This window comes from Peromyscus leucopus, chromosome 2 (genome assembly GCF_004664715.2).
Source record: "Peromyscus leucopus breed LL Stock chromosome 2, UCI_PerLeu_2.1, whole genome shotgun sequence".
In the NCBI taxonomy this organism is placed as follows: domain Eukaryota; kingdom Metazoa; phylum Chordata; class Mammalia; order Rodentia; family Cricetidae; genus Peromyscus; species Peromyscus leucopus.
The window spans coordinates 136,107,915-136,132,060 of NC_051064.1; the positions used below are offsets into that span (position 1 = coordinate 136,107,915).

The 24,146-nt window shown below is 44.4% G+C and overlaps 1 protein-coding gene across 1 annotated transcript in view; it reads right to left on the reverse strand.

Moving 5' to 3' along the window:
* Positions 1–24,146, reverse strand: part of Clic4 (chloride intracellular channel 4) — a 64,909-nt gene that overhangs the window by 26,236 nt on the left and 14,527 nt on the right. The window contains exon 2 of the mRNA XM_028875461.2: positions 2,225–2,334. Coding sequence (XP_028731294.1) covers positions 2,225–2,334 — 110 coding nt within the window. The remainder of the gene's footprint in view (positions 1–2,224; positions 2,335–24,146) is intronic.

Sequence of the window (24,146 nt, forward strand, 5' to 3'; positions counted from 1 at the left end):
CTGGCTATAAGACCCCAAATACCTATTTCCTATGTGTCACTTTTTGTATATGGAGTACAATACTCTCAAACCTACCAGCCCTCATATCAATCAACCTGCAGCAATAATGCCTTACAGAGTCTAAGTGAGAAGTAGGCCCTGATGCACTCCTTCACTTCCCCACCAGATTCAGTATTCCTGGTCTTCAGACAATCAGGCACTGTACTCAGTCAGTCAAAGAAAGCTTTTCAAAGCATGGCCATCAGCTCATCTCTTCCAAGCCAAAACTGGAATCGGGGAGCACCCGTAGTTTAGGACATAGGAAGGGTGTGTGTCTGGTGTCTGGTCTATTTTTAGGAGTTATACTGAGAACTTCCTTTGTGAATACATGTAGGAAAATAAAAGTAATAGCAGGGCTACTGCATGACTTCTTTCATTCTTAAACTAGCTCTGCCCAACATGAACGGATCCATGCCTTCTCAGGAGCCTACAGTCAGTTTAACTCTTACTAGCTGGCATCAAAGGCTTATTTTCTACATTAATAAACTATCTCCGAGGGGTTCCTGAAAGACTGGTTAGTTTCAACAAATATACTTTCTTCCCTTTTTGAAACAAAGCCTCTCTCACTCTACAGCTCAGGTCAAATTTGAATGCACAACAATCCTCCTATCTCTGCCTCCCAGAGAAGAGTCACCCACCCAGTTCACAAATACACTTTTAAATCTTCAAAATTTTAAAAACGGTTCCAAAGAAGTAAAAAATAAATGATCAGGCATGGCAGAGACCCACGGGATGCTAACCTAACTGGGCAGAGCTCTATGACATTTCAGGATAAACCACCATCAGTTCGGCCGTCAAACAGCAGCCTGACCGGTCTTCCCTAGGCACTCTTAACCGGAAATGTTTAAAAGCAAACAAGACTGTGGCATTTATGACTCTATGTCAGGAGCATTATGTGGGGCTATGGGATAGTTAACATAGCACACACAAGGCCCTGGGTTCAACATACACCATCAGAAAACTGAATACATTTCACTGCCAGAACCTAGATTTTCCATTGGTACAAATATTTTTTTATTTTAATTTTGGTGTGTGTGTGTGTGTGTGTGTGTGTGTGTGTGTGTGTGTGTGTTGCCTTCATGTATATCTGTGTACCACTTGTGTGTCTGGTGCTCTCCAGAGGCCAGAAGAGGGTGTCTGATCACCTGAAACTGGAGTTACAGACAGTGGTAAGCTGCCATGTAGATGCTGAGAATTGAAGCTAGGTCCTCCAATAGAACAGCCAGCGCTTTGAAGCCAACTCTCCAGCCCCAAGAACAGGCTCTTATTGGAGTTCACCATTTTGGCTAGGCTGACTGTCCGGAAAGCTATTGAGGATCTGTCTTTGGGGACTGTGGGAATGTAAATGTTCTTCAGACACATTTGCTAAGGAAAAATAAAAGTTCTTGGATTTAAAAAAAAAAAAGCTTCCTACTTGTCAGAACTCTTCTTAGCCTCCCATATTCTAGCCTAGCAAGACTACTCTTATTTTATACCAGACATCATTTACATATCACAGAAAATACATTATTCCCTGAAAAATAGGTTAAATGAACAGACCACACATTACTCAGCTTTCTAAAGCTCCTGTTCTTGTCTTCGCCCACCTCACACCGTGACTGTCCCCAATCTTTGTGGCACCAGCTGGACAAGTGCTCTACCACTAAACTATGTCCCCACTTCGGCTCTCCCTCAGGATCCAAACGCTATTGTTCACATTTTAGCACACCTGAGATCAGGAAGATGTCAGGCAGAAAGCAAAGCTCTTTGTAGCTCATGTTCACACTGAGAAACTCAAGACTGCGCTGCATCCACGTTAAAGCTTCAGGTGCTGCTCAGGAGATTTAAGGTTGACAGGGTCCAGGGAAAACCCAGACTGCACAGCCAAGGGGGCGGATGCACCGATGGAGGAAATACTACCATTTGGAAATGTCGTTCTTTCTTGGTTTTGGTTTTTTCAGGATAGGGTTCTTTGTGTAGCCTGGGCTGTAATAGAACTCATTCTGTAGACGAGGCTGGCCTGCCTCTGCCTCCATGGGATTAAAGGCGTACACTATCACCCCCATTCGTTTATTAAATCTAGCCTTAAACAGAAAACCTGAATAACATGTGTTTCCTTCATGTAAAATCAAAGCAAAGGACAAGAAAAGGATCCAAGCTACAGATAAACTACAAACTTGCAAGCCACACCACAGCCATGTCTTACCTTTTCAGGTCAACGGTTGTGACACTAAACACAACTCCTTTGAGCCACAGAATCATGAAGAGCCTCTGTGAAAAGGGGCAGTTTCCTATGCTTTCCCCGTCACTGCCAGCCTGGAAAGAGAATCAAACATTTAAAAACAAGATCACAAACAAGGACACTCGTGCAGAGCTTCCTATGAATTCCACCCGGAAACACTAGGAGCGGCAAGGAGGGTGAAATGCGGGTCTTATTTCATTTGCCTCAGTTTCTTCTTAGAAATGACCAGTCCAGTAGAGAATTGCCCCAGATGCTTTGTACTACAAGGAGACTGCATTACCACTTTCCAGTGTGGCAGCCAGCAGCAACATCTGGTTAATGACTACTTAAAATCAGGATAGTCCCAATGTAATGAAGATCTCATTTTACTTATCTTTAGAAGTCTCATTTGTACTGAGTTCAAGGCCAGCCTGGTCTACAGAGTGAGTTCCAGGACAGCCAGGGCTACACAGAGAAACTCTGTCTTGAAAAACCAAAAGACAAAGTCACATTTGGCTAGTAGCTGTGTGATGGTTTGACTGAAATGTCCCTCATATTTTTCTGTCTTTGAATACTTGGTCCCCAGTTTGTGGCACTGTTTGGGTATGATCAAGAGGTGTGGCTTTGGTGGAAGAAGTATGTCATTGGGTATGGGCTTTGAGGTTTCAAAAGCCATAAGCCATTCCCAATTTGTTCTGTTTCCTATCTGTGGTTTGAGATGTGAGCTCTCAGCTGCTGCTCCAGCAGCCAAGCCCGCGGCCTGCAAGCATGGTGCCCACTGCCTGCAAGCATGGTGCCCACGGCCTGCAAGCATGGAGCCTGCTGCCATGCTTCCTACTGTGATGGTGATGGACTCACTCTTATTCCTCTAGACCCCTGTAGCCCAAAATAACCCCTCCTTCTCTAAGGTGCCTTGGTCACGGTGTTTTATCACAGCAACAGAAAGTTCACTAATCCAGGCTGCTATGCTGAACCGTGCACCATGCCCAAGGATACATACATTCCTGACCCAGACAAAGACAAAGGCTGCCATGGGTCGGACAGTATTCTTTTTTTTCGGTGGGGGAGGAGGGGAGAGAGCTGGGGGGATAGGGTTTCTATGTGTATTCCTGGCTGTCCTAGAACTCACTTCAAAGACCAGGCTGGCCTCAAACTCACAGGGATCTACCTGCCCCAGTCTCCTAAGTTCTGGGATTAAAGACCCAGCAACAATACGCTATATAAGGCAACATAAAACCAGGAAATTTATAAATGTCTGTCTCCAAAGAATTAAATAACTGCCAATCATCTCCCAGTAAAAAAGAATCCACTCTAAATATCCCACATTATTCATGGAGCAGGAAAATAATCAGGCACTTGTATAAGCTTTTCCTAATCCTAGTTACTGAATGAACAGTTAACTTCCCTGAGGCAATGATGAACAAGGTAGAATTTTCCCAAGTCCAAGCCAAACAACTCTTTAATTTTTATTAGGTATGTTCCAAGATTAAAAGGGAGACCGGGGGTGGGGGTGGTATGATAGCACATCCTATAATCCCAGCACTTGAGAAATAGAGGCAGGAAGGTCAGGAGTTCAAAGTTATCCTCTACTACATAGCAAGCTGGAGGCTAGCCTGAGCTACAATGACTCTGGATAGAAACATTCTAATCACTTCCACTAATCCTGCATAGTGTGGCCAAGAGCATTACTTTTTCGTCCCGGTTCATTTGAACGAGTCCTTTTGGGGTTTAGACTTACCAAAGAAAAAAGAGGCAGGCAGATCTTTTGAGTTGAGGATAGCCTAGTCTACAAAGCTAGTTCCAGGACGGCTAGGGCTACAAAAAGAAACCCTGGGGGTGGGGGTGGGGGTGCATTTGAACTCACAACATGTCTTAAAGAAATTAAGTCTACAAAAAAATACTTTCTATTCCATTTCTGTCCCTCCATAGACAATGCCTCTGTCACTTCCTAATACAAACTATAATCATTGATGATACACATTCTGGGTTGGAGAGGGTACAGTTTTCCTAAAGTAACGCTGAAACATTCAGAACATCAGTAAAAAGTTAATGAATTCCCTAACTAGTACTGGGTACTGAGCAGTTGGGGGTCAGTTCACTGATACAGTGCTTACAAGGCCCTGGGGTCCAGAGCCAATGCCAAAGCTTCCTCAATTAAGTAACAGAAGTCACAAAGAACTTGAAAAAAGAAACAAGGGACATCCATATAAAGAGAATCTCAGACACCACTGTAATCAGAACTCATAGGATAGAACTTCAATTTTAAAAAATACTAATTTTTATTAATAACAAAATATATACAGTCAGAATGAATCAGAAAGTAAGTCCTAACACTGCAAACTGTGTAAAAATTTACTTTCTAAAGCAGGTCTGCTTTTTAGCTATATTGTGTTTTAAAATAATCTAAGAAGGGGCTGGAGAGATGGCTCAGTCATTAAGAGCACTGACTGCTCTTCCAGAGGACCCAGGTTCGATTCCCAGTACCCACATGGTGTCTCACAACTGTGTATAACTCCACCTAAAGCCCTCTTCCAGCCTCCATGAGCACCAGGCACAACCATATATGCAGATCAACACTCATACACCTAAAATAAAAACGTACAATTGTTTTTTTAAAGAACCAAAGGAATGGACCCACGAGTTGGCTCACCAGGTAAATCACACAGCTGATGATGACCTAAGTTTGATCCCCAAAACCCACATAATGGTGGAAGAAGAGACCCTACTCCACAAATTTGCCCACTGTCCTCCATATGTGTGCTGTGACAAGAGCACACACAGACTAGTAAGAAATAGTAAAATAAAATAGCCCAAAAAAAGCATTCAAAACCAGCCTCACAGTGCAGGACTGCAATCTCAGAGAATCCAGGGTCAGTGCAGGAACCCTGACTTCATTACAGGAACCGCAGAGATCCACAGGAAAAGCGAGTGCAGGTAGGTCATACTGGGAAGCAGCGGTGGGAAGGTGGAGAAGGCACTTGCTTCTTGGCCAGTTCTCAGTTCTAAGGCTCCACGCTGTGGTTGTCCGTAGCGACCCAGTGGGGCTCCTAGACTCCCTGTGCCTACAAGTGCTCTCCCTCCTCTCTCTGAGCTCAGGATTTACGAGAAGAGTCAAGCAGACCCAGGACTTTACAATGAAATGCCTGGGGTTCCACTGAGAAATTCAACCCTGAATTTCTGAAAGGCAACCGACAGATGCCAATAGCAAGATGACAGAGATAGAAAATTACATGACAAAATACTTAGGAGCCATGATAAAAATGTTTCAACCAACAAGTATCAGTACCTGGAAACAAATGAAATTCTAGCAAGCCTCAGCAAAATAGTCTAAAGGAGACACAAAGAACCACTAGTTATCTTAGACTAAGTTATAGTAACCAAAATAAGAGGCTCAGCAGACAGACTCTGCTGTGACTTTGTTATCAGTGTCCCCAAAGGTCCACTGTAAAGGCCTGGCCCCATGGCCCACATGGAAGGCACTACAGAGGCCTAGAAAGTGGGGACCAGTAGGAGCTTTATGTCACTGTAGGCATGCCATTGACAAGATTTTGGAACCTCAGTGGGCAGGGGTGACACACGACTTTAATCCCAGTACTCAGGTCTACAGAGCAAGTTCCAGGATAGCCAGAGCTATGCAGAGAAACTCTGTCTCAGAAAAAAAAAAAAAGAAAGAAAGAAAGAAAGAAAGAAAGAAAGAAAGAAAGAAAGAAAGAAAGAAAGAAAGAAAACAAAAACAAACAACAACAACAACAACAACAACAACAAAAAAAAAAAACATAATGGGACCTCAATAGCTTCCTCTTCTCTGTTGCTTCAAGACCAAAATCAGCAATTTGTTCTGCCGTAGACTTCTAGCCACTGCCATCCAACTGCTGCACCAGAGGCCCAAAGCTGTAACCTCAACACCATAAACTCAAAACCACCAAACCAAAACTTTTCTCTTCAGAAGTTCTCTCCGATATTTCACATAGTAACAGAAAGCTGTAACTATAGCCTAGAAAGTCAAACGGATGGCCCAGAGGAAAGAACCTATAAAGTAAAAGAATAAAAATCACCAATCTAAACAAAGGAGGAAAAGTAGGCTTAAAACCGAATATATAAAGCCAGGCATAGTGGCGCACGCCTTTAATCCCAGCACTTGGGAGGCAGAGGCTGGCGGACATCTGTGAGTTCAAGGCCAGCCTGGTCTACCTAGTAAGTTCCAAGACAGCCAGAGCCACACATAGTAAGATCCTATCTCAAAACAACAACAAAAGGAGTATCAGCTGACTTTTGATAGCATATGTCTGTGTTCCTAACACTCAAGAAACTGAGACAGGAGGATTACCAATTCAGGGCCGGCCAAGGGTACATACAAACCATACTGGGAGGTACGGGTGGGTCTTAGCACTCGAGTTTTGTCCTGAAAGGGTATTTCTGTCTACCATGCCGCCTGATGTGGCTCTTGCTCCCTAGCTCTCCCTCCTCCGGGGCTGGTGTAATTCTACAATTGCACAACACTGGCATTTGACGAGAAACCTCTGGATTAGCTCCCACACAGCACAACAAGGGCAGTAGCAGATGCCATGAATAGTTTAATGTTTCACTAAGTCAAGGTTAAGGAACTGTTCACTTAGAAAACCTAGTTTAATCAGTCCTTAGAGCAGTCAGATTTAAAAATAATGAAGAGGGGGCTTTAACAACTTTCTCTCTGTTCCGGGCTAGGGGTGAGAGGTGATGGTGACAGGGAGGAAAGAAGCTGAGACCTGAATGGTGTCCTTACCATTCACTTCTTTCCCTCCACACATACAGAGCCATCTGTTACCAAGGATGCCTTACGTTTTTAATACTCCATTTACCTTTAGTGTAGGTGCTATTGATCTACAGGAGATGCCTTGTGGTGTGGAGGTGCACACCTGCAGGCCCAGAATGCAGGAAGCTGAGCAAGGAATGAGTTGCTGACTACTAGATTACACAGTGAATCTGAGGCCAACATTTCTTACTCTATAGGTTCAAGACCCCATCTCAAAAAACAAAACTAAGGAGAGCAGGAGGGAGGCGGGGAAGGAAGAAGAGCTGCCAGAGCACTCACATGACTACAGATCACAGAGCAGCGAGGTGAATGAATGCCCCTCAATGTCTATCACCTATCTTCAAGTTATGGTCAGCCTGCTGACACCACTGTGTGAACTCTCAAGGTCTCATGTCTCTACTGGGTCTAGAGCACCCAGGAGTACCCAAGTTCAGACTCAGACTTCACATCTGGAGTTGAACAGTGGCTTTATTACTTCATGAGTTGTGCGATCGTCAGTAAACTAACATCTGTGAGAGCTGACTCGAAGCACACGTAAGAGGCTGGCTAGGTCAGAGACCCAGAGCGCCCAACATGCGCTAAGAGTTTAGTAAATGAGTTTAAAAATACTTCTTGCTGCTGGGCGGTGGTGGCGCACGCCTTTAATCCCAGCACTTGGGAAGCAGAGGCAGGCGGATCTCTGAGGCCAGCCTCCAGAGTGAGTTCCAGGATAGCCAGGGCTATTACACAGAGAAACCCTGTCTCAAAAACAAAAACAAACAAACAAACAAAAAGAGCTTGCTGGCAGCGCTACACAGAGAAACTGTCTAGCTGAGCGGTAAAGCACTTGCCTGGCATGCATGTCCTAGGTTGAAGCCTAGTGAGAGACTAGGAGTTGGACGACTCTCTGGTAAGCAGACAGGGAGGGAGAGACAAGGCTAGTAATAGAGGTGGTAAATTTCCAAGATGGCCGGCTTCTTCCTCATCCTCCCACCAGCAGGCCCCCTGCTGATGGACTGACCCAACAATTTAGGGCCTCATCACACAGGTCACACAACAGTTGTGAACCCATCAGCCATCCTATATGTCTTCCAGCTCGCCAACCATAAAGTGGGGGAGGAAGGCTCTTCAGAGGCTTTAAAACCCCCAGACCTCACACTGCTGAACTGCTGATTCTGTCTACGGGGCCCAAGATTTCTCTGCTGCTGCTACCTGTTGGGCTACAGATTTTTCCTGCCTGTAATTCTTCAACTGGCAGATAAAACAAACCCAATCAAGACCCCTAGACCGCATCATTTCAAGACTGTTTCATTAGCACTGGAAAAAATAAAAATAAAAGGAACACAAGTTTAACAAGACCTTCAGTTCAAGCACTCAGTCACTAGGATCCCCAGAGTTCCTTTTCTTTCAGAAAATGGGAAAGACTCTAAGAACCTTTCTCAATTTTTTCTCATAAAATTTATTTGTATTGATGTGTTGTGCATGTGTGCTAGCTTGTCTATGTATACAATGTGCATGTAGGTATGTGTGTGTGCACATATATATGTGTGTATATATACATGTATGTATGCACGTATATAGGGTCAAGGAGATGTCTTAGCAGGTGCAGCTCTTGCAGCACAAGCTAGGTGGCCTGAGTTCAATCCCCAAGGCCCACGTAAAGGTAGGTGGAGAAAAATCTACTCCAAAGTTGTCTTCTGACAGACAGCACAAACACACACACTGTAACACACAAACCATGCCCAGACATGCAATAAATTAGTAACAATTCCACATAATAAAACTGAGTGCAGTAACTGAAGTGAAAACAAAAATAATCTTTATTTAGGGTATCAAAAATCTCAGGCCATGGCCAGCCTGTACCACCTCACAGTACTATAATTTGATAAAGTCAAATGATATGACATGCAGGAATCACTGTTTCCAAGCTCTGCATTTGCAAATGCAAGCCAAGGACAAGATTGCAGACAAGGTCCAGGACACAGCTGGAGCTCCATAATAGAGACCCACCCTGTCTCAAAAGAACATTAAAGAAAGGCAGCAGACTTGAGGTGTTCCCATTTCCTCCTGCAGCATCAGCATCAATGGCTCCTGAAGCCTAGGCCACGGAGACAGGAGCTGGCTGATCCCTTTTCAATCACACACAACCAGGCAAGGCTAGATGCAACTCCAGGCCAGCACAGCAGCTTTCACTCCTGAAGATGAACTCTGCTCTTGCAAAGCAAGCTCTTCCAATTAATCCAGTTAATACTTGGATCCGCTCACTCAGCAGAGGGAGGTAGCTAGGAGCACTCATCTAGACCCAGACTCTCAGAAAACGCCGCCCACTCCCTCTAGTCAAGTGACCAGCCCTTGCTAGGCTGTTTGCCCTTTCTACAAAAAAGGACTGTGCGGACCTCATTGGATTGTTACAGGAATCAACAGTCAACACATACAAAGGGTCAGAAATAACACGAGGCTCCAAAGTAAGGGGCAGAAGAAGCTGCTGTTCATTGTATGTCCTTTCCTTTCAGTATGTGTAATTTGTGTGCAACAAACATAATTAATATATAAATTTACAGTATTTAGCAATATGGGCATGAACCTTTCATACACACACACACACACACACACACACACACACACACACACACATCAAATCAAAATATATGAAAAAGAAGTAGGGTTCCAGAAGCTCTGTTTGTTTGTTTGTTTGTTTTTGTTTTTGTTTTGAGACAGGATTTCTCTGTGTAATAGCCCTAGCTGTCCTGGAACTCACTCTGGAGGCTGGCCTCAGAGATCCTCCTGCCTCTGCCTCCCAAGTGCTAGGATTAAAGGCGTGTGCCACCACTGCCTGGCAGCAAGAAGTGGACAAGCTCTGGAGAGGAGGAAATCTGTTTGAAAAGTCCACAGAAGCAGGACTCTCAAATACCTAGAGACAAAGCCTTCAATGAAATAGATTTAAATGCAAATTATGAGATCCCGCCTCTAGACATGATTCAGTACATCTGCGGTGGGGGTCTGACATTGCCGTTTTACAAAACACTTCTAGTAATTCAAAGTCTGATGCATTTGGTGGGTACATTGAATGTTCATAAACACTGACAAAGAAAAAAAATTTTGAGAGGGGGAAAAATATCAACACCTGGAAAGAATTTGCTCCATGGTTAAACTCTTCTTTGGACTCTGCTCTTTGAAGGCCAGTAACTGATAACCAGTTGGTAAACAGCAATGTGTGTTCCCCCACCCCCTAGAAGGCTTCTTGGTCCAAAGTGATGGTGCATGCCTTTAATCCCAGCACTCGGGGAGCCAAAGGCAGAGGATCTCTGAGTTCAAGAATGGTCTACATAGCAAATTTCAAGCCAGCCAAGGCTACATAGTAAAACCTTTTCTCAAAAATCAAACAAAAATAATGCTACCCTATCTCATCTTAACTAAAGCATACCCAAATTTAATTAATCCACCCAGATAAAGAAATTCAAGAATGGCCAAGCATGGGAGTTGGAGGCAGAAGGATCTCAGTGAGTTCAATTTTTTTTTTTTTTTAATTTCTTTCTCTTGGTGATTGGGCCAGTTAAAGAAAAGCTAACCTGTGCTACATGACATTCACCTCCCTCTCCCCCCAAAAAGGAGGGGCTGGAGGTGATGGCTCAGTCTGTTTTTTTTTGTTTTTTTTTTTTTTTAAAGCAGTGGTAGAGGGGTAGGGTCTGGAGAGCTGGCTTAGCAGTTAAGAGCACTTCCTGCTCTGGCAGAGATACTGAGTTCAGTTCCCAGCACCCACTGAAAACTCCAGCCACAGAAGATCCACAACTTCTCCCTCCTCCTGTACCTGCGTGCACATGAGCATACAAACATACACAAATATAAAAATTAAAGATTAATAGTTTTAAAGTGAGTAGAAGCTGGGGTAGCCTACTTACTTTCCAGAAGCAAACAGGCTAGGATAAAGAGAAGGCTCAGTGACTAAGAGAGCTTGCTGCTCTTCCAGAGAACCCAGTTTCAATTCCCAGCATCCACATCTGTATGCAATTCTAGTTCCAGGGTCCTGACACCTCCATCTGTTACTCAGCAGGTACCAGGTGCATGAGTGATGCACAGACATATATTCAGACAAAACATCTATATGCATCAAATAAAAATGCTAAGAAAGATGTTCCTGGGGAACAGCAGCCAAGGCTGACCTCTGACCTTTTATGCACACAAACACACATATACACAAACGTTTCTGTCCATTCCTTACTCCTGTGAGGACCCAAATGAACCCAAAAAAGATCCAAAGAGAGAAAGACGACTTGACTCCTGCCCTCCTATTACCTGTAGTCTACAGTGCTTACTCTGATGAGAACTCATAAAATTTTCAGTCTAAAATACATTGAAGTTCCCCAACCTCATCTCAAGTAAAGTAACACTTGTTTAACATTTTCTCAAAAGTGCCATAAATTGCCCAGTGGTGGCGCACGTCTTTGATCCCAGCACTAGGGAGGCAGAGGCAGGAGGATCTCTAGTTCAAGGCCAGTCTGAGTTCCAGGACAGCCAGGGCTATACAGAGAAAACCTGTCCCAAACAAACAAACAAGAAGGGAAAAAAAAAGTCTTTTCATACTATTCTTTAATTTAAAAGGGAGAGATCAACTTGAAATACAGCAGCTACCGTTCCCCCATCTTAAACTTGCCCCTGTTACTACGAAGGTCACCTGGAATCAGACTTACTGTGGTGACTAAAATGGGTCAACTGCTTTAGCTAAATGCCCTGCTAAGTGCAAGTCTGAAGCATCCTCTTCACCACAGCTCCCAGGGTTACAGCTGCCCATGGTTACACCTGTAGAGCTGAAGCAGACACTTCACCTTCCAGAGACTCAAGATGGTATCAGTTTCCTTGATAAATGACCAAACTCTGATTCATTTACCAACTGTGGCTAAATAGTTCTATTTTTAAAAGAAAAGGTCTCAGACACAGACAGACAGACACACAGACACACAAACACACACACACACTTTGTAAAGCTGAGGTCTGTCAGAACCCTCTGCCTCTTTCCTTAGATGAGGTCCCTGCTGTGATCCCAGGTTGCCCCTTCCATCCTGGGCTGTATGGTGCATGACTAAAATCATAGTCTCCTCTGTCTGAGAGGAACTCTGCTCTCCTGGCCCTTCAATCAAGCCCCAAATCCCGCCTCTAAGAAACTTCAGCCAGGTGGTGGTGTGCCCCTTTAATCTCAGCACTCGGGAGGCAGAGGCAGATGGATCTCTGAGTTCGAGGCCAGCCTGGTCTACAGAGTAAATTCCAGGGCAGCCAGGCCTGTTACATAGAGAAACCCTGTCTTAGAAAACCAAAAGAAAAAAAGAAACTTCTGGGTTACTCTAGCCCAAACCCATCATCCAACCTCTCAGCTCTGTTGCAGCAGATCATGAGACCTTGTAAAGATGTAGCTCTGGGGCCCTGATCAAGGTTCTCCACCTTTACAGAGTGACGGGCTAGAGCAAGCCTATCCTTTCTTCGCAGCCATGACTCCCCTGTGGTCTCCTGAGTCACTGCTGTGTGCTGACACTCTTCCTGTCTGCATGCCTACGGCCTGTGCTGGACTTTACCATCTCACTGGTTTTCTAACTTCCCCTGCCTGGGACTTCAGCTGCTATAAATACTTTACCACTTACTAGCTTTCACTGATTGGTGAACAATTAAAGTCTGAATTGCAAAGAAGGTGTTTTAGGCCAGTGCCTTAGAAAACTATTTGCTTTTTCCTGACATATTTTTATCCAAAGTTTAAATTAAGGAGCCTAGGGTGTACTTCAGTTTGTAGACGGCTTGCCTAGCATACATGAGACCCTCCGCACAGCACACACTGGGTACGGTGTCTCTCACACACACCGGGTACGGTGTCTCTCTCTCTCACACACACACACACACACACACACCGGGTACGGTGTCACACACACACACACACACACACACACACACACACACCGGGTACGGTGTCACACACACACACACACACACACACACACACACACACACACACCGGGTACGGTGTCACACACACACACACACACACACACACACAGGGTATGGTGTCACACACACACACACACACCGGGTACGGTGTCACACACATACTGGGTATGGTGTCACACACCGCACACCGGCTAACTCCTGTACTTGAAAGGTAGAATTAGGAGGATCAGAAATTCAAGGTCACACTCAGCTACATAGAGAATTCAAAACCAGCCTGAGCAACTTAGATAGATTCATATTTATTCTTTCATTCAAATTCTCTCTCTGTCTGTCTCTGTCTGTCTGCCTGTCTCTCTCCCTCTCCCCCTCTCTCTCATAGCTCAGTGGTAAAATACTTTCCTCACATGCAAAAGGCCTGGGGTTCAATTCCCAGAATCTTCCATACATACACAGACACACACAGACACACACACACACACACACATACACACACCCCAAAGATTGCAGAAGGGACTCCTTGGATGTGACCAGAGGACAGAGGCAGGAGTCAGGAAGAAACAGCTGGAATCTGGTGTGCCGTCCACACGCTTGCTGCTCTTGCTGCACTTTTATCCATGTATTTATTCCCTTGGTTGCTGAAGCCACACTGAACTTGGACTTTCTATTATTCACAATCACAAGTAGCTATATCAGTACTGTCATTTACCTCTAGATTAGACTAGCTGGAAGGGCTTGGGTTAGTTCAGGGGGAGTTAATCCCCAGTATTACCAAAAGGGGTAGCCCTAGTGTGGAGAATGGAAGACTGTGTGCTGAGGACCAAGGGAAGGAAAGCTCTTTGAGGACAGAAGAGCCAGCATCCCAGGGTGCCGCTCCATCTATAATTAGCTCTTTCCCACAGGCTGCCATCTAGATTGCTCTCCCGCAAGTGAGCTGGGTCGTATTCCCCCCGCCCCAGGTCTGAGAGCAGAACATCACACAGAACACCCTGTGCCTGGAACCCAGCTCTCCTTTCTCCGCCTTGTGCACACCCTCATCTCCAAGCACTACAGCAGGCAAACAAGCAGGAATGAACAGACCTGATCTCTGAAGATAAATACTCCACTCCAGGCCCGTCCTTCCTTCCTCCCTTTCTCTGAGTACTTGGTTACCCTTGGGCACTTAGTGATGTTGGAATAGCTCACAGACATCACCTAGACTAAGAAAAATAGAGTTTCTAACTAGGCTCATTGAGCACAAAACCAGGCCACAACAGACATCTGAAACATTAAAAGGCAGATTTTCCTGCTCAAAGGAGAAATGACCCATTGGTTTGTTTGACAAATGTTTACCAAGAGCTTGCTTGCTTGCTGTTTTCCAGACAGGGTTTCTCTGTGCAGCCTTGGCTGTCCTAGAATTCACTCTGTAGATTAGACTGGCCTCAGCCTTGAACTCAGAGATCCGCCTGCCTCTGCCTCCCAAATTCTGGGATTAAAGGTGTGTGCCAGATATAAGGATTATGTCCTTAATTACATCACCAGCCTGCGATGGCGTCCCAGCCTAAAAGGCGGGCGTGCCCTCTGTGTTCTCTCTTTCCGAAATCTCTCCTTCTCTTTCTCTTTCTCTTCCTCTCTCTCTCTCTCCCTTTCTCCCCTCCCTCTCTCTCCCAATAAAGCTCCCTCTCTCTCCCTCCCTCTCTCTCCCAATAAAGCTCCCTCTCTCTCCCTCCCTCTCTCTCCCAATAAAGCTCTAGAAAAGTAACTATGGCTGGTGAATCTTCCATCACCAATACATCCAGCACTCTGCTCCGTCGGCCAGCCACGAGTGCCGCTGCGTAACCAACACCACAGGCCCAGCCTATCAAGAGTATTGAACTCAGTGTCTCTAACAGGGACTGAAAGCAGAATGCCTGGTTTGAAGCATACTGGTGCTTCTAACTAACTACCTGTGTGATACTAGAGACTTATTTAACCTCTCTGGTTCTCAAGTGTTTCCTCCATAAAATGGGGAAGAACGTGTACTTCAAATTATTATCGCTATCCAATGAGTAAATAGATTAAATCTCTAAAGACAGTCAACATGTGGAAAGTGATCAGTAAGAACACACTCCAAGGCAGAGAGTGTAGTTCTGAGCTTCGGGTGTGGCAGGAGGAAGAAGCGAGAGATCACTCAAGAAAGGAATGAAAGGAATTGATATAGGGACACAGAGGCCAAAGTCCAACTTCCATTTAAGGCAGTAAGAACGTACTCAGTGAAAAATCAGGCTGAGGTATGGGACTGATGACAGACAGATGGAGCCAGGCTGGGCAGGGCTGGCTGGAAAGGCAATGGAGATAGAAAGTATGGTCCAACCAAACCCGAAAAGTACAGCCCTGTGTTTGTGACAATGACTGGGATGACAGGACATTACAGAGAGCTCAAGGGGCTCGGGAAACTTTGGGTTAAACACCTGGGTAGAAAAAAGCCTGGGGGGGGTGGGGAGATATACAGCCTGCAGCAGGGTAGTGTCCAGCCCTTCAAGACATAGTAAAGGGGTCTATTCCCCTGGACAGTCTACAAACCAAAAACCATTCCCAACCTCAGCACACACTTGGGGAGAGAGGAGGTAGAAATAAGAAGCTTCTTTCCTTTTTCACATTTGAGAAAATGCAGCCAGGTGGTGGTTAACGCTTTTAATTCCAGCACTCAGGAGGTAGAGCCAGGCAGATCTGAGTACAAGACCAGCTTAGTCTACAAGACTGTTGTCAGAGCTGTTACACAAGGGGGAAAAAATAGAAGAAAATGCACCAAATGTTTATAAACGCTGCACAAATATTAAATTGCTTAAATATACTAGAACTTGAATTTTAAAATACTGAGTACATTACTTGAGGGAATTAACACCAGTTGAGAATGCCCAAGTACTCTGGTTCCCTACTTGGAGCACATGCTGAACAGGAAAAAAGGAGTTCTAATCTGTTAAGATCAAACCTGGGGCCGGGCGGTGGTGGCGCACGCCTTTAATCCCAGCACTCGGGAGGCAGAGGCAGGCGGATCTCTGTGAGTTCGAGGCCAGCCTGGGCTACCAAGTGAGCTCCAGGAAAGGCGCAAAACTACGCAGAGAAACCCTGTCTCGAAAAACCAAAAAAAAAAAAAAAAAAAAAAAAAAAAAAAAGATCAAACCTGGACTGTCTCAGCCAGAATCTTTTTTAAAAATACCATGTCAGGTGGAGAAAACCCAGACACTCCACCTGAGCAGAGCAGGACCACGATAAAAACTTTGCCTATCTGTATTCACTGCCCAGAAGAAACAGTGGCTGCTCTTTCTTCAGAAGAAATTATAAACCATATAATTTAGAACCTTGACTGAAAGTGATCCCACCTCCTTCCCTGGGGACCCATCGTTTTTTCTTCCAAATTCTTCAATAAAGGCACACTGTCCGGGTAGGCATGGTGGCCCACATCTGTAAGAGCGACATTGGAGAAAGGGGCCAGGGAAGGACGGAAGAGGGGGAAGGACGGAGGCAGTAATATCAGGAATTCAAGGACATGTTCAGCTTTATTGTGAATTAATTCAAGGTCAGCAACACAGGAGACTCTGTCTCAGAAAAAGAAAAAAGGACACAATTGTAACCCTGCACTCAGAGGCTGAGGCAGGGGAAGAGCTGTCAGTTCTGAGACAGCCTGTTCCCCAGCAAAAAAGAAAAAGGAAAAAGCTCTTAGGAACAGCAGGGATCAGTCAGCACACCCCTAGAACTCTCAGCAAGTTTGAGGCCTTGCCTAAGATCCGTAGTGAGAGCCTGTCACAAAAAACTGAATAAATGGCTGGAGAATTGGCTCAGAGTTAAGAGGTCTTGCTGCTCTTTCAAAGGACCTGAGTTTACATTGATGTCAGATAGCTTATAAATGCCTGTAATTCCAGCTGCCTCCAAACACCTGCACACACATGCTAGACACAGACATACACACATAAATAAAAATAAATCTTTAAAAACTAAATAAACAAGCCGGGCAGCGGCGGCGCATGCCTTTAATCCCAGCACTCAGGAGGCAGAACCAGGTGGATCTCTGAATTAGAGGCCAGTCTGGTCTACAGAGCAAGATCTAGGACAGGCACCAAAACTACACAGAGAAACCCTGTCTTGAAAGACAAAACAAGCCGGGCAGTGGTGGTGCACTCCTTTAATCCCAGCACTGGGGAGGCAGGCGGATCTCTGTGAGTTTGAGGCCAGTCTGGTCTCCAAAGCGAGTTCCAGGAAAGGCGCAAAGCTACACAGAGAAACCCTGTCTCGAAAAACCAAAAAAAAACAAAAAAAAAAAAAAAGACAAAACAAAAACTAAATAAACAAAGATTATAGTGAGTTCCAGGTCAGTCAGGGCTATATAGTGAAACCCCATCTCAAAAAACAAACAAAATTAATATAAATAACCTCTCTCTTTTTGAGGCAGGATCTCACTGTATAGCCTTGGCTGCCCTGAATGAAACTCACTGTGTGGGCCAACCTGGCCTCACACCTGCCTCTGCCTCTCAAGTGCTGGGATTAAAGGCATGCATCACCATGTTCCACTATAAATAGTACCTTTATTTAACTCAAACATCTAAAACATCATCATCTCAACCTAGAGCATTGGCCTAGAATTGGTGGCACACACCTTTAATCCCACCACCCCGGAGGCAAAGGCAGGAGGATCTCTGTGAGTTTCAAGGCCAGCCTGGTGTATAAAGAAAGTTCCAAGACAGTCAGGGGCTACACAGAGAAACCCTGTCTCAAAACACCAAAACAAAAGAAAAAAGAACATAAGGCATTACATTCTTTAAGTCTTTAAGTCTAGTGCATATTTTATAAGTATATCCAGTACAAGGGTCACCCGTGGGCAGTGCCCATTATGCCTGAGGGTGGATGTCTACAGAGAAAAGCCCCTGGGAAACTTCTGCCATGTCATGTCACCACAACCACAGACTGAAGATATGAGCCAGACAGACCAATTCCACACCCCAGCTCTACTGAATGACTTGTTCTTATTTCAAGCACAAAGTTTTTCTTCCCTAAAGTTAACTTAAAATACATATAACTCCAACCTAAATTATCAAGAATACTGGGAATGAATGAAAAACAATGAAAAATTCCTCCCATCTGTGCTATGGCAGCTACCTAAATTTGTTTATTTTTTAAATATATTTATTTTTATTTTGTATATGTCGGGTCCCCTGGAATTGAGTCACAGACAGTTGTGAGCTGCCATGTGGTGCTGGGAATGCTGAGTCACCTCTCTAGCCTCTACCTAAATTCTATGTGCAACAGCTATTTCTTTTTTGTTTGGTTTGGGTTTGTCCCCCAACTCCCAACCCCAGTAGTGGGACTGAACCCAGGGCCTTGCACATATTAGGCAAGCACTCTTTGAGCCAGGGTCTCAAGGAGATGCCCCAGAGGGGCAAGGACCTCACTCGGCAGCACAGGCAGGCCTGGACTTGTGACCCTCCTGCCTCAACGTCCTAAGGAGCTGGGAATACACAGGCCTGGGTAGACACTTGACTAAGAGTTCAACTATGAAATCAAAAGCCTAAGTTTTTACCTCCAAATATATCTACATTTTCTAGGTAGTTTTTTCTTTAAGAGATTATATGTTGCCAGGCCTGGAATCTGAGGCAGGAGGACTACTTTGAGTTCAGGGCTAGCCTGAGCTACATAAGACCCTGTCTCAAACACAAAACAAAACAAATTCAGAACATAAATAAGTTTATGTGAGGGTAAACTTTAAAAACAGAATTACAGCCAGGCAGTGGTGTCGTGCTGCGCGCTTTTAATCCCACCACTCAGGAGGCAGAGGCAGGCAGATCTCTGAGTTCAAGGCCAGCCTGGTATACAGAGTGAGTTCCAGGGCAGCCAAGGCTACACTTGAAAACTAAATTTTTAAAAATTATAAACAAAATTATCTTACTTCAGCTATTAAAACTTAATATTCAGAATTCCTATTTACCTCTTTAACCTCCTTAGCAGACCTATTTTTTTAATCTGAATAGTATAAGAGCATATTTATTACTGAAATTTTTAGTTACCATTTTAAAGACAGTCCCAAAAGAATATGATAAAGGCAAATTTAAACAATACCTCTGTGCCTGCCTCCCCCCCCCCCCCCCCGGGAGCTGAGGACTGAACCCAGGGCCTTGTGCTTGCTAGGTAAGCACTCTACTACTGAGCTAAATCCCCAACCCCCTGCCTTACTTTAGATACAATCAAACTCCTTTATCATTCAAATAGTCTATTTGGAATAAATAAAGTCAGTCCAAATGTTTTTAATTTCCTCACAGATTGCCTCCATATTGCTAAGCACTTTGATTCGTCGACATTTGTTTTCCAATCCACTATTTTTCTGATTGTGAAAAGTTAATTTTCTGGACCAGACTATGGACCTGAGAGGTCTCAACTTTCTCCCTACCTCCCACTCCCCATTTTTGAGACAGGGTCTCCTACAGTCCAAGGCTGCCCTTGACTTCACTGCATAGACAAGATGACAGTGGACTTCTGAGCCTGGTGTCCACCTTCTAGCAACATGGGCCATCGGTCAGTTTATGTGGTGCTGGGAATCAGACTGAGCCTCGGGCATGCTCGGCAAACACTCTACCAGCTGAGCTGCGCACACACCGTAGGCCAAGCTTTAACTTTCTGTCAGGGTCTCTACTCAAGTCCAGGCTACAACCTTGGCATCTAAAATAAACCTAGCCTAGCCTAGCCAGCACCTACTTTACAGACAACAGCAGAGACCTATTACCATACATGCAGGAGTTAAGCCTGGCCTGCCAGTTACATGACTTTAAGACTCTAACACCCTTGCTAACCTGTTATTAAGTTGAGACCAGTGGCTATAGAATAAGCTCCTGGCCAAACCCAAATTGCATGTTGTAAGCTTAAAGACCAAATAGACTTTTATCTGTGGCGTTTGCTATGATGTAAGATGGAACACCAACCACACCAGCAACAAACATAATATTCTTTATACCTGTAATATGCAGAAAAGTTTGCCCCAGAATCCTAACAAATATTTACTAAGTTAATGGATTCTCTCCTATATCTCCATTTATCCCAATATGATAGGCAGCTATAAAAGATGAGATATATTCATTTTTTTCCTCATTTTATGACAACATTCCTGGCAAAAGTAGCTTAAGGAAGAGTTAGTTTGTCTGGCTTACAATTTGGGAGGCCGGTCTACTGTGGAAGGCAAGGCACTGCAGGAGAGCGAGCATCTGGCCACTCTGCATCCACCATCCAGACGCACACAACGGATGCTGGCACACAGCTTGGTTTCTCCTTTCCCTCTCTATCCAAGCAGAGGAGGATAGAGGAGGATAGGAAGGGTGTCCACATTTGGGGCAGATCTTCAGTCCTCAGTTACACCTCTCTAGAAATGCCCTTGGACACTCCCAGGTGTGTTTCCTGGGTGATTACAGTAAAGCCTGACCATCACAGTTGGCCTCTTGGCTAAGTGAAGATTAACCAGCACACCCCTGATCCTGAACTCCTGGAATTCACATCAGCCAGGAACAAAGAAGCATGAGAAAGGATTCAGATGGATGGCAGAATGGGCACCAGCTGGACCAGAGAGAAGGGACCCATTCTGCTAAGGCAGCCAGGAGGCCAGAGAAGAAGAATGCAGAGCTATCTCAACTATGCTTGGAGAACATTTCGCTCCGTAAACTAATCCCTAAGACCCTTGCAGTGTGCTGAGTATTAGTTCTGCTCCAAGCTATCCATCCCAAGATGCCATGAGCAGCCAGGCATTGTGGCACATGCTTGCAACTTCAGCACTTGGGCGGCCAAGGAAAGAGAGCTCTGCAAAGTTCAGGTCAGCCAGAACAGACTCGGACTGTCTAAATAAATAAATTTTCAAAACCTTTTTAAAGTTATGCCTTATATGGCCACAGTGGCTTCTCATAACTATAAATTCTAGTACTCAGAAGGCTGAGGCAAGACGACTGCCATAAGTTCGAGGCTAGCCTGGACTCTACAGTGAGGTACGGCCAGCTTGGGATAGAATAAGATCCCCTCTCAAAGTTTAAAAAAAAAAATGAAATAAAAGAATCCCAGCACTTGGGAGGCAGAAGCAGGCAGCTCTCTCTGAGTTCAAGGCCAGCCTGGTCTATAAATTGAGTTCAAGGACAGCAACGGCTATTACTTAGAAAAACCCTGTCTCAAAAAACTTACAAAAAAGAAGATATGCCATAAGCAAGTCCATGCTTCCTTAGAAGCATGTACATTCTCTGTGGTTGGGTGTCTTGCAAAGGGCTCTAGGAAGGGTCACAAGAGCTGAACACATTTACTATGAGTAAAAATGCTTTGGGAGCTTCAAGAGCCCTTATCTAAGTAAGAACAAAATGTATTCTGGCTCAAACCAGGAGATTTAGCCCATCTTTCAGTTCTCCGCTACCTCTACAAGCAGCCAATCAGAGCAAATCTTGTAACTTAACCACACTGGAATCTAACCATTGAAAACACTGAACAAAAAAAAATTACATAGAACAGGCTTCTTACACGAGTCCAGCTCAAGTACAAATACCCTTGACAAAGGCTGAACATTGATAAAGCCAGCCTGAAAGGGGATGAGAAGACAATGAGAAGGTCAAGACATTTTAGTTCTTTACTCTTAGTCCTTATAAATGGTTTGGTATATGTTAAGGGGCAGAGGTCCATATAGAAGACCACAGGACTAATCCATGTAGTAGCCTTTTCAGGGAGCCAAAAAGCCGGGGAGGCAGATTGAAAAGTACTGGCGGACCTCATTAGCCCTGCTTAGGAAACTGTAAGTGTGACCTCACCCCTGGATCACACAGCTATATTTAGTTTATACCTAATATGGATGAAGTCCTGAACGGAGCCATTTCCTCTCTCCACAAAAAGAAACTTCCTTGCTTTTCTTCTACCAACAATGCAAAGGGTGGGCTCCTCTGAAGGGGGAGTTTTAAAAAAGAAAAGAAAGGAAAGAGAAACGACTTGAGAAAAACATTAACAAATTAGGATGTAGCTTTTTAAACCTGGCCCAGTTTGACATTTCTAAACTGGAAAACAATTCTGAAATCCAAATACACAATGTGCAAGTGAGGTTCCTCTATTGTGCTTCTAGAGAGACCCTTTAAAGTCTTTTACAAGAGACTAATCAACCAGGCCCCCAAAACACAAAGAAGTGAAGCAATGGAAACCCCATAATTTCCTTCTAAATGTTATCAGAGGTGTTAGGGTTGTCACTCTGTGGTAGAACACAGACAGAGTGACATGCGTGAGGCCCTGGGTTCAAGAGTCAGCACCTAAAACAAAGGGGTGGGGAGAAGAAAAGAAAAGAAAGATTCAGACAGGAACTCTAAGATCCCAGCCTATATTTATTGGCCCTCTCTGAACCTCACATATGACACAGAATTGGCATGCCTATTTCAGAGTTTATGTGAGGATTAACTTGGCTAACACATATAAAAGGCTGGCATCCTGTGCCTGGCCCACAATCAGCACCCAGAGCTGTCTATTATCCCGACTTTAGCATCTTGGCTTTTATCAGTTTACTGTGTCCTGTGTGGGAGTAAATTAAGTACTTTCAAAAAGTTTATAACATTATAATAAGATAAAAGATAACATCACTTTATGATCCTTGAGTCACCTACTAATTACAACCATACACTCAAGTTTACAGCTTTATTACCATCCCATTGTGATAGAAAGATGAAACTAGACACTTAGACTCTAGAAATGAAGACTAGGAGACTGCAAATCCACCCTTGGCCCTTAAAAACCACTAGCCAGTCAGGATAGCACAAGCCTTTACTCTCAGCACTCAAGATGCCTGAGTTCTAGGCAAAGTCGACATCAGGAATTCCAGGCCGGCTAGAGATGAAAACTCTAAGCATAAAGCCTGTAAATCAGGGTGTGGTAACACAGGCATATAACCCAACACTCAGAAAGCAAAGGCAGGAGGATTTCGATTTCAGTGACAGCCTGGGTTACATAAGTTGACTCTCTCAAAAAGGAAAATAAAATTTCATGTAAATTTACACTACCTCTATTTCTTCTGCTACAAGTTAAATGAGCTCAAAGTCTCTTGGGATGGAGATTTTAAAATATCCATACACATCTATGTTTCCCCTTAAGAGAGCATTATTTAATACTAGTTAATATATGACCAATCAATTTAATAACTGCATACAATAAAAACAAAAATAAGAAAGCATGGAATTTGGAAGCACGGGAAACCAAAAATCAGTAATTAAAAATACCCTACAGAACCACTCTATCCAATGTCACAGACGGACTCTTGACCTCTTTTGAAATTTCACTGTAGAAGAGGAGGCAGGAAAAACACTCTTCCTAATGCTTTAGCTAGAGTCCTGGGAGCCGAGGCAGGACTCAGATGGAGCTCACCGTCAGGCACTTGGTGACTACCAGCACAACTGTGAGCTGCCAGTTAGCTCAGAAAGGAGGCCCCACTGATCCTGGGGCTTCCGTCGCACTAACTCCTCACTTCTGATTTAGAATGCAAAGCTCTCCACTTCTTTACCAAGCCGCCAAGCAGATCTTCATAACATCCCAGAGGTTGAAACCACACATACTGCACCGTAACTAACCACAGGCCAGTGCAGTCTTAGCTGCATCCCAAGGCGGCATACGAGCAAGTGAGTGGGCCCGCTGGGGGTCACTCGCTAAGTGGTTTTCTTATTAAGACTTCTAATCTCTTTTATATATATATATATATATTTAAGATTTATTTATTTATTATGTATCCAGAATGTATGACTGCAGGCCAGAAGAGGGCACCAGATCTCATTACAGATGGCTGTGAGCCACCATGTGGTTGCTGGGAATTGAACTCAGGACCTTTGGAGGAGCAGTCAGTGCTCTTAACCTCTGAGCCATCTCTCCAGCAAGACTTCTAATCTTACCAAAGCCCAAGAGTCAGGTTCTGCTACCTCAGTGCAGACACCAAGTGAAGCGGGGAGTCAGGATTTAAACACTGCATGCTGCATGGCTCCGGCATCCAATTTTTAAAAATAAAAAGTGTGGGGGTGGGTATACGTGCCACATCATGCATGTAGGGGTCAGAGGACAAACTTGGGTGTGGGTCCTCATCTTCCACCTTGTTTAGACAGGGTCTCTGTAGTCATTCACTCATGTAGTCATACTACTCACACAGACTAGCTGGCCTGCAGGTCTCTAGAGACTCACTCTCATGTGTGTCTGTCTGTCTGTCTCCCAGGAGCACTGAGATAACCG